This window comes from Cervus elaphus, chromosome 11 (genome assembly GCF_910594005.1).
Source record: "Cervus elaphus chromosome 11, mCerEla1.1, whole genome shotgun sequence".
Lineage (NCBI taxonomy): Eukaryota > Metazoa > Chordata > Mammalia > Artiodactyla > Cervidae > Cervus > Cervus elaphus.
The window spans coordinates 63629489-63645343 of NC_057825.1; the positions used below are offsets into that span (position 1 = coordinate 63629489).

Genomic DNA, 15855 nt, shown 5'->3' on the forward strand with positions numbered 1-15855 from the left:
TCCCTGACCAGAAATCTGGATCAAACCTAACCCTAACCCTGCATTGGGAGGGAGGAGTCTCAGCTACTGGACCAGGGAAATCCTTGGTAACAGCAAATGTTTTAACTCATAAGTCCTTGAAGGCAGTGACTATACGTGCTAATAATCTTTGTGTTGGTCCTCCTGTTTTAACTACCTTCACTTTATGCCCCTCACAAAACTTGTAGCCTGTCATCTTTAATAAATGAATTGCATAACTGAGTGGATGGCATGCCATGCCTCTGGGAGATTCTCTAACTTTAGCCTGTGCAACATAGTACCTTGAGGGCTTGTTATAACACAGATGATTGGGCCTCACTCTCAGAGTTTGGGATTCCCTAGGTCTGAGACAGAGGGGTGAGAACTTGCCTTTCTGTAAAGGTGATGTAAAATTTCCCAGGTGATGCTAATGGATCCGGGAACTTTGGAAAGCCACTGCTTTAGAGTAATTTATATTTACACTGCTAACATTCTTGTTTTTCTCTAAGTATCCAGAAAACTTATAATTCTTATCAAACTAAGAATCTTGAAGAAGTCTCATCCGATTTTGAGGGCAATCAAAATGTTTGGGTGTGAATCTTACTCATTTTGCACAACCTGTAGCCTATTACAATAACGTTTAGCAAATACAAGGGTTCAAAAATACAATATTGAATATTGAATTGACTGAATATTGATTGAATTGATTGCAATATTGAATACTGCATTGAATATTGACTGAAATCAAATAACTGTGCAGTAAACATTAGGTTCCTTATTTAACCACCCCTTAGTTAAAAAAAAAAAAAAAAAAGGAATGGATAATTACCATTCCTGAGTTAGAAATATGTATACCAGTATCCTATCCCGGAGAATCCCACGGACAGAGAAGCCTGGCTGGCCACAGTCCATAGGGTCACATAATCTCTGTGTTGGTCCTACTTAAGTGATACGACTTAAGTGACTTAGCACGGCACATAGAAAGAGCTGTTAAAAAAAAATTAAATTCGGTTCCTCAAGTCCATCAGCAATTTTCCCTCCTGTTTTGCCTTAGATATTCGCAAGTGCAACGCACCAGAAGCCTGGTGTTGACTTGAGTCTGGAGTAATAGAAACATCCAACACGGTTCTTGGGACAATCAAAGCTAGTATGATCAGGTTCGGTCAGGTTCAGCAAACAGCCTTCCCTCCTGCCTCGCGTTGGGGCCAAGGCTGCTTCCGGCTGAGCCGAATTTACTGTGGCTGGAGCTGAGCCCAGGCATCCCGACTACCACCGGACCTTCATTTTTGCCCACGGAAAGCTCGAGACTTCCCGCCAAACGCGCGGGCGTACGTCTCTCGGCGCCCCAGGCGCAGGCAAGAACTGCGCATGTGCGGGACCAGCGGCCGCCGGTACCCAGACGATTCCATGGACCGCGAGCTATGGCGGAGACGGAAGCGACCCTGCTGCGCCAGTTTCCGCTATTTCTGCCCCAGAACCGGGCGAAAACCGTGTATGAAGGCTTCATTTCGGCTCAGGTATTCGCCCGGCTGATGCCTTTTCCCTCGGAGAGCTTTCCTTTGGCGGCGCAGCCCGGGTCCTGGAAGTCTGTGACCTGAGGGGTTAGGGGACTCGGACTTGTGATTTTTGAGAAGGGTAGCCCGCGAGGGCTCCTCGGAGAGTAGAAGTTTGAGAATTGTGGGCTGTTGCTGGAAACCCATTCCTCGTCGCCGATTACACGCCTGGGCCGGGGTGGCCGCCCGCAGGAGACGCTAGGAGGTCGGCGCGCGCGGCGGGAGTGGGGCGGGGGGGAGGGGAACCCGCTGCGGGCCACGCCCCCTCGTCCCCGCCCCTCTCTGCCTGGCTCCTAAGTTAGCGTCTGTCGCACGTTTCAAGTTTTGAAAAAATTGGTCAATTTTCGCTTGCCGCGATGCTTAACATTCCCCCACCTCCGCGAAGGTCGGAGGCCATTCAGAGGGGTGTCTGCGCTCGCTCGTTATGTTGGTATTTCCTGCAGAAAGAGCATTTTTGAGGAGAACCTCATTTTGACTCGCTGCCAAGTCCGGTGTACCAGAGCACATCCAGTTGAGGTATTTCGTAGGAACTCATGACAACCGAATTATCTTTGCCGATTCCAAGTGGCCTTTCTTGTGGAGTTTATTACACATAGTAAACACGTGTAGGGCTTTGAAGTTTACAAAGCACTTTCCAACTACAATATCTCGCCTAATCCTCAGCCTTTTTGAAGCAGGAATTAAAAAAAAAAATCTCGTTTTATAGTAGTAAATCACGGCATGGGGAATTGGGGGGGATTAAGTTACTTGTCCTTGATCGCAACAGACTCCTTTAAACTCAGTATATCTAATTCCACTCGTAGGTTTTCCTCCTCTACCAAGCTACCTTAGGTTAGAATTCTGAGTGTAGACTTTGCTTTCTGGACAAATTCAACATTTTGCCCTCTCCCCAACCAGCGCACATATTTTTTGGATAGGGGCCATGTTCTAGGAATCACATGTTTTGAAGTTTCCTCAAAACACAATCAAGAATATTGAGTGAATTATTTAAATTCACATGCTAAATGAAAATTTTACCTATTCCTAAGAATATTAGGTGTAGAACTAATCCTAATTACATGGATTAAGAAAACATTATAGACCATACACTTGAACTTCATTTGTTTTCAAATTCATTGTGACCATCACAGAAAATAGATTTCATCAGGAAAGGTTAAATTTCGTTGTTACTTCTGGAATAAAGTATTTCCTTCTCCAGTTGGAAGTATTGGTCTTGAATTACCGAGTTGAAAACTTGCACAACATTTAGAAAAGTTGAAGAGGTATTGCTTGAATCTGCTGAAGCTTCTTAGAAAACATGTAGCCATCAGTAGTCAGATTAGATGAAATTTTATTAGGATCCTTGCTTATAGTTACAATTTTCATTTTACTTGGCTTAAGCAGCTTGTTGAAATCCTAACCTGAAGATCTTATTTAACATTGTTTTGTTTTGGTGGAGCTTGTTTTTTTTAAAAATGTTTGTCTTGTATATAACTTCAAATTTACAGAAAAATAGCAAGGATGTAGGAAAAATTTGTGTGTACATTTGAGGAGATTCACCATTTTCTATTTGCCTCATTTGATTTATTCTGAGTCTGTGTATGTGGGTGGGTGTGTACACACATCATTTCCCTGAACAGTTTGAGATTCAGTTGCAGACACAGTGCTCCTTTATTCCTGAATACTTAAGTGTGTATTTAATGACAACAAGGGCACACCCATAACAGCCTCAGTACCATTATCAGAAAATTTAATCATCATAAAATACCATTATCTAATCTGAAGTCCAAATTCAGATTTTGTTACTGTTGCCAGTTACATTTTTTATACCCTTTCCCCAGCCCCTAACCATCTGATGTAAAATGTTACACTACATTTTAGTTGTCCTGTCTCTTTAATCTGGAGTAGTTCCTTAGTTTTCCTTTGTTTTTCATGAACTTGACATTTTTGGGGTACAGGCTAGTCATTAGGGAGAATGTCTCTCATTTAGATTTGACTCTTTGCTCATGGATAAATTCAGGTTATGCAGTTCTGACACATATGCCACAGAAAGAATATCCTGTCCTTTTTAGGGCATGGGATGTCAGCAGGTCTCATTATTGATGATGTTATCTCTGATCACAGGTTTAAGGTGGCATCTGCCAGATTTTCCTCTTGTAATTATTAAGGACTTAGAGGAAGCTACTTTGAGACATCAAACTCTTTTCCCTCCCCCCCACCTCCATTGTAGCAGCCATTGACTATTGTTCCAATCAGTTAATTGATGTTTCCCAATAATGATTTTCTTTCTTCTATATTTATTAATTGGCATTCTGTGAAAAGTGACTTTCCCTTTACCATTTATTTATATCAGGCTTATGGATTTTAAAAGTAATTTTATCTAATGGATTATAATCCTTTCCTATTTGATGTTTAAATTATCCCAGATTTGACCAGTGAGAGAATATTTTCTTGATGTGTTTTTAACGATTTGCATTTTATCCTCATTACCGTTTTAAAGGTATCCTGTAGATGCTGACATGTATGTTTTATTTTTTAGAACTTAATTTTAATTTGTAGTTCCCCTGCACCCAGAAGTTATTTAATAGACGATCTAAAAATTTTCTCATGGCATATCTTTTTTCATTTTAATTTGTTATTTCTGGTTTTATTGCACTGTGAATAAACAGTGATTTTTCTCTTCATTTATTTTTATTAGTTGGAGGCTACTTTACAATATTGTAGTGGTTTTTGTCAGTGATATTTGTAAAAATAAAATCTTATTTATTTGTGGGTGATCTGTGTGTGATTAAAAGGTGTTTTCTCTGTTATCAGGTTCTTTATCTCCCCTTGAGTAAGCTTTTGTAGTTTGTGTTTTGTAGCGACTGAACTGAACAATGTAATTTATGTGATATAAATTCTTTTAAATTTATTGGATCTCACTTTATGGTATAGAATATGGTTTATTTTGGTAAATGTTCTGTGTATACTTGGAGAGAATGTATATTATGCTGCTGTTAGGTAGAGTGTTCTATAAATGTCAGGTCAGATTGGTTCATAATGCTATTCAGATTTTGTATATCCTTACTGAGTTTCTGTAGTTGTTCAGCTAATGAAAGGGGGTATTGAAATTTCCAACTACATTCAGTTCGTTCAGTCGTTCAGTCTTGTCCAACTCTTTGCGACCCCATGAATCACAGCACGCCAGGTCTCCCTGTCCATCAACAACTCCCAGAGTTTACCCAAACTCATGTCCATTGAATCGTGATGCCATCCAACCATCTCATTCTCTGCCATCCCCTTCTCCTGCCCTCCATCTTTCCCAGCATCAGGGTCTTTTCAAATGAGTCAGCTCTTCACATCAGGTGGCCAAAGGAGTTTCAGCTTCAACATCAGTCCTTCCAATGAACACCCAGGACTGATCTCCTATAGGATGGACTGGTTGGATCTCCTTACAGTCCAAGGGACTCTCAAGAGTCTTCTCCAACACCACAGTTCAAAAGCATCAATTCTTCGGCACTCAACTTTCTTTATAGTCCAACTCTCACATCCATACATGACTACTGGGAAAACCATAGCCTTGACTGGACGGACTTTTGTTGACAAAATAATGTCTCTGCTTTTTAATATGCTGTCTAGGTTGGTCATAACTTTCCTTCCAAGGAGTAGGCGTCTTTTAATTTCATGGCAGCAGTCACCATCTGCAGTGATTTTGGAGCCCAACAAAATAAAGTCTGCCACTGTTTACACTATTTCCCCATCTATTTGCCATGAAGTGATGGGACTGGATGCTATGATCTTACTTTTCTGAATGTTGAGCTTTAAGCCAACTTTTTCACTCTCTTTCACTTTCATCAAGAGGCTCTTTAGTTCTTCTTCACTTTCTGCCATAACAGTGGTGTCATCTGCATATCTGAGGTTATTGATATTTCTCCTGGTAATCTTGATTCCAGCTTGTGCTTTTTCCAGCCCAGCATTTCACATGATGTACTCTGCATATAAGTTAAATAAGCAGAGTGACAATATATAGCCTTGACATACTCCTTTTCCTATTTGGAACCAGTCTGTTGTTCCATGTCCAGTTCTAACTGTTGCTTATTGACCTATATACGGGTTTCTCAAGAGGCAGGTCAGGTGGTCTGGTATTCCCATCTGTTGAAGAATTTTCCACAGTTTCTTGTGATCCACACAGTCAAAGGCTTTGGCATAGTCAATAAAGTAGAAATAGATGTTTTTTTCTGAAACTCTCTTGCTTTTTCCATGATCCAGTGGATGTTGGCAATTTGATTTCTGGTTCCTCTGCCTTTTCTAAAACCAGCTTGAACATCTGGGAGTTCACGGTTCACGTATTGCTGAAGCCTGGCTTGGAGAATTTGGAGCATTACTTTACTAGTGTGTGAGATGAGTGCAATTGTGTGGTAGTTTGAGCATTCTTTGGCATTGCTCTTTGGGATTGGAATGAAAACTGACGTTTTCGAGTCCTGTGGCCCCTGCTGAGTTTTTCAAATTTGCTGACATATTGAGTGCAGCACTTTCACAGCATCATCTTTTAGGATTTGAAATAGCTCAACTGGAATTCCATCACCTCCACTAGCTTTGTTTGTAGTGATGCTGCCTAAGGCCCACTTGACTTCACATTCCAGGATGTCTGGCTCCAGGTGAGTGATCACACCATTGTGATTATCTGGGTCGTGAAGATCTTTTTTGTACATTTCTTCTGTGTATTCTTGCCACCTCTTCTTAATATCTTCTGCTTCTGTTAGGTCCATGCCATTTCTGTCCTTTATTGAACCATCTTTGCATGAAATGTTCCCTTGGTATCTCTAATTTTCTTGAAGAGATCTGTGCTGCTGCTGCTAAGTCACTTCAGTTGTGTCCAACTCTGTGCGACCCCATAGACGGCAGCCCACCAGGCTCCCCCGTCCCTGGGATTCTCCAGGCAACAACACTGGAGTGGGTTGCCATTTCCTTCTCCAATGCATGAAAGTGAAAAGTGAACGTGAAGTCGCTCAGTCGTGTCCGACTCTTAGCGACCGCATGGACCGCAGCCTACCAGGCTCCTCTATCCATGGGATTTTCCAGGCAAGAGTACTGGAGTGGGGTGCCGTTGCCTTCTCCGTGAAGAGATCTCTAGTCTTTCCCATTCTATTGTTTTCCTCTATTTCTTTGCATTGATTGCTGTGGAAGGCTTTCTTATTTCTCCTTGCTATTCTTTGGAACTCTGAATTCAAATGGGTGTATCTTTCCTTTTCTCCTTTGCTTTTCCCTTATCTTCTTTTCACAGCTATTTGTAAGGCCCCCTCAGACAGTCATTTTGCTTTTTTGCATTTCTTTTTCTTGGGGATGGTGTTGATCCCTGTCTCCTGTACAATGTTATGAAACTCTGTCCATAGTTCATCAGGCATTCTGTTTATCAGTTCGAGTGCCTTAAATCTATTTCTCACTTCCACTGTATAACTACTGGGATTTGATTTAGGTCATACCTGAATGATCTAGTGGTTTTCCCTACTTTCTTCAATTTAAGTCTGAATTTGGCAATAAGGAATTCATGATCTGAGCCACAGTCTACTCCCAGTCTTGTTTTTGGTGACTATATAGAGCTTCTCCATCTTTGGCTGCAAAGAATATAATCAATTTGATTTCAGTGTTGGTCATCTGGTGATGTCTTCGTGTAGAGTCTTGTGTTTCTGGAAGAGGGTGTTTGCTATGACTCAGTGTGTTCTCTTGGCTGGGTTCTCTTGACCGGGTTCATTCTGTACTCCAAAACCAAATTTGCCTGTTACTCCAGGTGTTTCTTGACTTCTGCTTTTGCATTCCAGTCCTCTATAATGAAAAGGACATCTTTTTTGGGTGTTAGTTCTAAAAGCTCTTATAGGTCTTCTTAGAACCATTCAACTTCAGCTTCTTCAGTGTTACTGGTCGGGGCATAGACTTGGGTTTCCTTGATATTGAATGGTTTCCCTTGGAAATGAGCAAAGATCATTCTGTGATTTCGGAGATTACATCCAAGTACTGCATTTCGGACTCTTGTGTTGACTATGGCTACTCCATTTTTTCTAAGGGATTCTTGCCCACAGTAGTAGATATAATAGTCATCTGAGTTAAATTCACCCATTCCAGTCCATTTTAGTTCACTGATTCCTACAATGTGGACGTTCACTCTTGCCGTCTCCTGTTTGACCACTTCCAATTTGGCTTGATTCATGGACCTAACATTCCAGGTTACTATGCAGCATTGTTCTTTACAGCATCGGAGCTTGATTCTATCACCAGTCACATCCACAACTGGGTTTTGTTTTTGCTCTGGCTCCATCCCTTCATTCTTTCTGATTTATTTCTCCAGTAGTAGCATATTGGGCACCTACTAACCTGGGGAGTTTATCTTTCAGTGTCCTATGTTTTTGCCTTTTTTTTTTTTTTTACTGTTCATGGGGTTCTCAAGGCAAGAATACTGAAGTGGTTTGCCATTCCCTTTTCCAGTGGACCACATTCTGTCAGACCTCTCCACATGACACATCCGTCTTGGGTGGCCCCACACGGCATGGCTTATTTTCACTGAGTTAGACAGGGCTTTGGTCCATGTGATCAGACTGGCCAGTTGTCTGTGATTATGGTTTCTCTGATGCCCTCTCTCAGCGCCTACCATCTTACTTGGTTTTCTTTCTTTTTTTTTTTTTTTAATTATTACAGTTTTATTATAAATGATACAAATCAGGATGAGCCAAGTGAAGACACATAATGCAAGATCTGGGAGGGTCCCAAAGTGATTTCATGTCCCTTCTCCCCTGGAATCAGGACACACCACTCTCCTGACATACCCATGTGTTCACCAGTCAGGAAGTTCACCGAAGTCTCCGTGTCCAGAATCTTCATAGGGTTTCATTATGAAGGCAGAACTGATTGAAATCATTAACCACATGGTTGAGTTCAATCTCCAACCCTGCCTCCCCTCCCTGGGGTTCAGGCTGATATCACCTGGCTTGAAGTCCCCATCCTCTGATCACATAGTTGGTCTTTTGGGCATGGTCAGCTCTCCTGAGTCAAATTTCAGCAGAAGCTCATGTGTAGTCTGAGGGTCCCACCATGAATGACAAAACTCCCAGTGCTTGGGAAATGCCGAGGACCAAGAGGTTCCCTCTCAACAACCAAGAATGGAAGCTACTCAATTTATTTATTATACGATGGGGAGGACACATATTAAAAATCTTACTTTGAGATCTGGAGATGGTCTATACCAGGAGCTAGAGTCCAATCATGTGTTCCTTATTAAGGTGGTCTATGCTCCTGACTGGATTCACTTTCCCAGGGGCAGACATGCAGCAGAGGTAAGAAATGAGTTAGCTGGAGATACCAGGCTCCCATCCACCCATCAAAGTGCCACAGATAGCAAACAAACCACTCGACAGGCCTCTAACAGAGATCCTGCAGCTCTGGCAAGGTAATTAGAGACTTCATACCATTACCCAGCCACCCAAGAGAACCTTTTGCAAACAGGAAGAGGTAAGGGAAAATATAAACTACCACCTTCCACCCCTGACGTGCAGGAGGGGAAAAAGGGCCAACACAAAAGGGTTTAGGAGCTTTTAATGCTTAGCCTGAAAAATCACAGGCTGGGTTTTCCATAAAGTCATTGGTCCATCTCTGGCAGGGCAAGACCCTGCCCGCCACTCAGGATATGGGTGGAGGCCCAGACCCCCACCCTGCCCCTCACCCCGGTCTTCAGGGCGGAGGGGCTTCCTGTGTAGTGTAGTGTTGTGCTTCCCCAACCAGGAGGCAGGAAAGCCAGAAAAGCTGTAGTGAGCACCCACGTGCCAGGCACTACGCAAGGCACTTCTAAGTGTTATCTCAGTTAATCCCCACACCAGCCCGGTGAGGCAGGGACCCCATGTGATAGATGAGGATCCTGAGGCTTGGAGAGGTCAATCCGCTTGTCCAAAATCACAAAGTGCACAAGTCTCAGAGCTGGGATGGAAATCCAGGTCTTCTGGCCTTTCCCATGCTGCCACCCTGACCTCCCCCTGGCCCACCCTCAGCCTCTCATCAGAAGTTCACTTTTAGCAGCCACGACTCATGCTTTGTCCCAGTCCCTGTGGGGAGACGGGTGAGCTGCAGGAAGCCGTTCTAGGACAGGTGGGGATCCTAGTGGGATCTTTTCTCTAAAACAGCAAATAGGACCTCAGAAGTCACTGTTGGGGTCACTCTCTTCCGAAGAGAGGCTCCAGGGAAGCAGCGAGGTAGAGCGGCTCACAGATGTTGGCTCTCTGTGGAATTGGGTACCACAGACGGAAGGATGGTGAAGTGAGCAGGAATCAGGAGGGCAAGCAGGAGCAATGTCAAAACGGCAGGTCCCCCAAACTGAGGAGCCCAGGGGGACCTTGTGGCTCCAGTCCGAGGCGTGTGGTCATCCGCTGGCCCAGAAGGAAAGGCCTTGAACATGTCCTGTGCCAGCGCAGGGCTGCTCAACTGGTCAACAGTGGCAGCAGGCCCAGCTCGTTCAGTCTCTCCTTGGCCACCGCCTCCCAGCCCTTGTTGGCCTGTGGGCTGCGAGGGGAGGGGTGCAGGAGCCCCTCCACCTGGACCTCGGGCATCAAACCGGCCAGAGCCCGCCGCGCCCGCTGCTCCGCCAGGCGGCCCACGCCCACCACCAGCCGCACCCCCAGCAGCTGCACCTGCCGGCACAGGGCCGCGTCACACACCCCCAGGAGCTGCTCGCGCTGCTTGGCCGGCAGCTCGGCGGGGGTGATGTTGCGCCCGCTGGGAGCCAGAAGGAGCAATGGACACAGGTTGTGGACGAAACAGTGACGGAAGAAGACCTCGGGCTGTCCACAGAGGTTCCGGAAAAAGCCCCAGAACCGGGCACCGCTCACCTCGGACTGAGGGCACTCCAGTCCCAGCACTGGTCGCTTGGGGTGCTCCTGAGGAGGGGTCCGCACAGGCCCCCCAAGGCCCAACCAGTCCCGGACTACACTCACTTCCCCAAAGGGCACCCCCGTCTGGGCCATGCCAAAGGGTCCTGGGTTCATGCCCAAGAAGAGCACTTGCTTGGGGCCCTGGCAGTAGCGGGTCACGTAGCTGCGATGTGGCTCCCACGCGTACTCCACAGGGTTGTAGATGATGCCCACGAGCTCAGAAAACTGCAGTTGCCTCAGCTCATCGTTAAGCCGAAGCTCCTCCTGCAGGAAGCCCTCGGCCAGGCTTCGAGGGGAGGGCTGGGGCTCCATCAGGGCACCTGCAGGCTGGAGGTGGGGCCCCGATGGGAAAGGCTGGGGCACAGCCATGCCACCGTCACCTGGAAAACAGATGGACAGGCCCCAACAGCCCCAGCTGCCCTTCCAGATGAAGCTCGAATTCTCCCTCTGGGAAAGTTGTCCCTCTTCAGGACACCGCAGCATTTGCTGTAGCTTCCCAGCCCTACCCAACCCAAGTAGGTCTGGAGTGGGGCCTGGGAAGCTGTATTTAAACAAGCTTCCTCAAGAGATTCCGATGGTTGGTGACGGCTGAGAACCACTGCATGTCACCATGGTTAGTGGCATCTTCATGAATTCACACCTTGCCTCCTAGACTAGACTTGAGGCAGATCAGAGAGGAAGCCCTGTTTCATTTTCCTCCATATCTCCAAGGTCCCAGCTTCTATCTGACAGTTAACTGTGTCCATCTCATCTTTTTTCAATGCTGTTTAAAACTACCTTCTGGGAGTTCTGTGGTTGCCTAGTGGTTAGGATTCCTGCTATGAACTGGATTCAATCCCTGATTAGGGAACTGAGATCTTGCAAGCTGCACGGCGCGGCCAATATAAATAAGTAAAAATAAAACTACCTTCTACCAAAGAGCCTTTCCTGACAGACTCCTCTTCACTTCCTACACCCTGAGTTGACTCAAGGCTCAGCTGCCCGTTTTGCACTCTCCTTGCTTCTGAGTGTTTGCCAGGCTCTGGGCACGTTTCCATCACATCTGGGCCTCCCACAGGGCAGGGATCATGGTTCTTCTCCCTCTTAACCCCATGTGCAGGTCAAGAGTAGCCTCTTCCCCCAGATGGGATCACAAGGTTGACATAATAGCTTGATCCATCAACCTGTTCTCTGACCCTAGCCTTGGCAAAGTGGGAAAGAGAGAGAAAAAAAATCTTAACTATGCTCCAATATAATATAAAAATTTAAAAAGTCAGGGCTAAACTTAGGAAATTCTTCCCTAGACTGCTCTGTCCAGGTGGCTACCCAGGGCCAGCTGGACTCAAACAGAGGCTGAGAAGGGAGCTGTGGACAGCTCAGCTGTCTCTGGGGCCCACACAGTGCCAACGTTAGCAGACTGTCTGCTCCAAGTCTGGCATCTCTCTCAGGTCTTAAGGTTGAGCCTACCTTTGATCTTTAGGGACCCATCCTGAAGACAGCAAGGCCAGGGACACACAGAAGAGTGACAAGACCTTATTTTCAATGTTCTAGAATTTCAAAGCCTGATCAGAAGGCAAGAGCTACAAGCTGTGTGTCAACTGACTCTAATTCTAGTCCCGGTTTCATCTCTAAGATCCTCTTAAGCAAGTCATTTAACTGTCTTCTCTATGAGATGAAAATAAAAATTCCCATCCAACCTACCACCAGCTGTTAACTCATTTTATCCCCCCAATATATATGAGTATCTTACATGATAGGCTTTGTGGTAGTCTTTTGGTGGGAGAGAAATCCAAAATGAATAAACGACTCATAAACGACTGTGACATGGCAGATAAACAACTGTAATACACTGTGACATACTGTGACTCCAGCTTTAATGTCCTGAACAAAACACCATAGAGGCCCAAAGGAGAAATCAGGAAGTTCTATGTAAAGTCATCCACGGGCAGAGATCAAGAAATGTCTGTTTCTGAAATCACTGATAAATTACAGAGTCACATTAAGCACAAGTGGAGGGTGATCCCCCGGTCAGTCTGGCCACCTAGGCTCTCTGGCACTGAAACACAGTAAAGGGATCCAAGACACTGTCCACTCCCGTGTGCTGTGGGGGCACTTCAGGAATCCACATGGACAAGCAGCAAGTCCTTAAAACCAATAATGACAACAATAATACTAATAGAGCATGGACTCAGAAACAACACTTCATCTCTCCTCCTAGTTCGAGGGGGCTGACAAGTAAGGATCCACAAGAAATCTGCACGTCCGCCCGCGGGCTCCGCCCGACGGGAAAGCCTCGTCTCAGCAGGTCTCCGGGGCGGTTCCATGGGCTCGGCTCTCTCTGCGCCGGGCGAGCCCCTGACGGAGAGAGGAGCCCCGAAACACAGACATTTCACTCTCCACCTGTCACCTCCGGCTAGCCCGGGGAGCCCTAGCCCGCCCCCCAACGCCCCAGGTTCCCAGACTCCTACTTCCTCACCTGGTCCAGCGCCCCTTACTTGGTTTTCTTTACCTTGGTTGTGGGGTATCTCCTCACAGCCTCTGCTCCTGACCTTGGACATGGGGTATCTCCTCTTGAACGCTGGTCCTGACCTTCGATGTGAGGTATCTCCTCGCCACCCCTCCTGTGCCGCACGGCCTCCGTTCCTGCTACATTAGTCCAGCTCTGTCTGCAGGGGTATATTCCAAGGCCCCAGTGGATGCCTGAAACTGGATAGTATGTACTGTTTTTTACAATGTATTCATACCTATGATAAAGTTCAACTTATAAATTAGGCACAGTAAGAGAATATCTAAATTGTCCTCCTCTCTACTCTTGAATTTAAGGGTCATTGTTAAGTAAAATGGGGCTTCCCTGGTGGCTCAGATGGTAAAGAATCCACCTGCCATGCGGAAGACCTGGGTTCAGTCCCCGAGTTGGAAAGATCCCCTGGAGGAGGGCGTGGCAACCCACTCCAGTATTCTTGCCTGGAAAATCCCTGTGCACAGAGGAGCCTGGCGGGCTACAGTCCGTGGGATCACAAAGGGTCTGACACGATTAAGCTACTAAGCACAGCACAGCAGCATTAAGTAAAATAAGGATTATTTGAAAACACACACTGAGATACTCGGACAGTGGATCTTATCATCGAGACAGCTATTAAGTGACTAACAGGCCGATACCCTGGGACAGAGTGTGATTCCATCCTGGGTGTGATGGAGTGTGGCAGCACAAGATTCTGTCACACTACTCAGAATGGTACACAATTAAAAACTTGTGAATTGTTTATTTCTGAAATTTTTCATTTAATATTTTCAGCTGATCACAGGTAATTGAAACTACAGAAAGTGAAACTGGATAAAGAGGGGCTGTGTTATGTTTGTTTTTTTTCTATTGCTACTTTCATTTTTTGTCAGTTTTTTCATCATGTACTTTGAAGTTCTTTAGGTACATAAACTTTTAGGATTGTAAGTACTTTTGCTGAACTGACTCCTTTATGATTCTGAAATTATCCTTTTTATCCTTGGTAATTGGAGAAGGCAATGGCACCCCACTCTAGTACTCTTGCCTGAAAAATTCCATGGATGGAGGAGCCTGGTAGGCTGCAGTCCATTGGGTCGCTAGGAGTCGGACACAGCTGAGCGACTTCACTTTCACTTTTCACTTTCATGCATTGGAGAAGGAAATGGGCAACCCACTCCAGTGTTCTTGCCTGGAGAACCCTAGGGACGGCGGAGCCTGGTGGGCTGGCCGTCTATGGGGTCGCACAGAGTTGGACACGACTGAAGCGACTTAGCAGCAGCAGCAGCAGCATCCTTGGTAATAATCTTTGGAATCTTGGAATCTGTATTTTTGGATAGTAATAGTATGTTTTTTGGGATTAGTGTGGCATGGACTCTTTTTTCATTAGTGTGGCATGGAGTCTCATTTCATTCTTTTTTCATTTATTCTTATTTGTTTCTTTATGTTTAATTTAAAGTGTATTTCTTTTGGGCCATGCTTTTTTATCCAATCCGATAATCATTGCTTTTTACTTGGGGATGTGTAACCCTTTTCATCTAATGTGATTGTTGATATGGTTGTGCGTAAGCCTAATATCTAGCTGTTTGCTTTTTGTTTTGTTATTTTTTTTTATATTTTGACTAATTTCTGCATTTTACATTATTTGAGTTCTTTTTCTATAATGTATCTCTTCTGTTAGCTTTTCCCCTGTTTTTTTCCCTTAAATAGTTGCTATATTATTTTTGTCTCTCCTTTTTAGTGTTTGCTCTAGGGTTTACAATATGCATCTTTAACTTACCATAGTCTATTCTCAAGTATATCTCTTCCCTTATAGTTTAAGAATCTTACAGTGCTTTACTTGTATCTTTCATCTCCTGGTTTTTGTGCTGTTGTTGTCATATATTTTATTTCTGTTTATCTTATAACCTTTCCAACACACTGCTAATTTTCTTTTAAGCAGCCAATTAGCTATTTTAAATTAATAGACTTATTTTTTAAGAATAGTTTAGATTTATAGGAAAGTTGAGCAAGTGGTAAAAGGAGTTCTTATGTACCATCTCCTTCCCCGCACAGTTTGTCCAGTTATTAACATCTTATATTAGTATGATATAATTATTACAATTAATGAACTGATATTGGTACATAATTATTAATTCATGGGAAGGAAATGGCAACCCACTCAACTATTCTTGCCTAGAGAATTCCATGAACAGAGGAACCTGGTGGGCTGCAGTCAGTGGGGTCTCAGGGAGTCATACACGACACGACTGAGTGATTGAGCACGCATGTATTATTAACTTGGGTCCATTTGTTGTTGTTCAGTTGCTAAGTCATGTCTGTCTGTGACCCCATGGACTGCAGCATGTCAGGATTTCCTGTCCTAACTCAGGTCCATAGTCTATTCATATTTCCTTTGTTTTTACTTAATATTTTTCTGTTCTGGGTTTTGATCCAAGATGCCCTGTTATTTTGTCTCTTTAGGCTTCTCTTCAGTTCAGTTCAGTTCAGTCGCTCAGTCATGTCCGACTCTTTGTGATCCCATGGACTGCAGCAAGCCAGGCCTCCCTGTCCATCACCAACTCCCAGGGCTTGTTCAAACTCATGTCCATTGACTCGATGATGCCATCCAACCATCTCATCCTCTGTCATCCCCTTCTCCTCCTGCCTTCAATCTTTCCCAGCATCAGGGTCTTTTCCAGTGAGTCAGTTCACATCAGGTGGCCAAAGGATTGGAGTTTCAGCTTCAGCATCAGTCCTTCCAATGAATATTTAGGACTGATTTCCTTTAGGATGGACTGGTTGTATCTCCTTGCAGTCCAAGAGACTCTCAAGAGTCTTCTGCAACACCACAGTACAAAAGCATCAATTCTTCAGTGCTCAGCTTTCTTTACAGTCCAACTCTCACATTCACACATGACTACTGGGAAACCCATAGCTTTGACTAGATGGACCTTTGTCAGCAAAGTAATGTCTCTGCTTT

The 15855-nt window shown here is 44.8% G+C and overlaps 2 protein-coding genes across 6 annotated transcripts in view; one reads left to right on the forward strand and one right to left on the reverse strand.

Moving 5' to 3' along the window:
• The first annotated feature begins 1361 nt into the window (after positions 1-1361).
• FANCL (FA complementation group L) overlaps positions 1362-15855 on the forward strand; it is an 85455-nt gene continuing 70961 nt past the window's right edge. For 2 of the 4 annotated variants that reach the window (XM_043917950.1, XM_043917951.1), the window contains exon 1: positions 1363-1514. In XM_043917950.1, the coding sequence (XP_043773885.1) occupies positions 1419-1514 (96 nt within the window). In that variant the 5' untranslated portion in view covers positions 1363-1418. Of the gene's footprint in view, positions 1515-15855 lie in introns of all 4 variants that reach the window. The other 2 variants (XM_043917952.1, XM_043917953.1) reach the window with 2 other exon arrangements.
• On the reverse strand, positions 8189-12882 carry LOC122703596 (single-strand selective monofunctional uracil DNA glycosylase). 2 transcript variants are annotated; one of them, XM_043917955.1, is made up of 2 exons: positions 12873-12882; positions 8189-10797 (listed from the first exon to the last, which is right to left on the reverse strand). In XM_043917955.1, exon 2 carries the CDS (start codon positions 10784-10786, stop codon positions 9968-9970), a length of 819 nt encoding a protein of 272 aa, XP_043773890.1. In that variant the 5' UTR covers positions 10787-10797; positions 12873-12882; the 3' UTR covers positions 8189-9967. The 2 variants fall into 2 exon arrangements, with proteins under 2 accessions (XP_043773890.1, XP_043773889.1); XM_043917954.1 differs by lacking the exon at positions 12873-12882 and adding an exon at positions 11325-11351.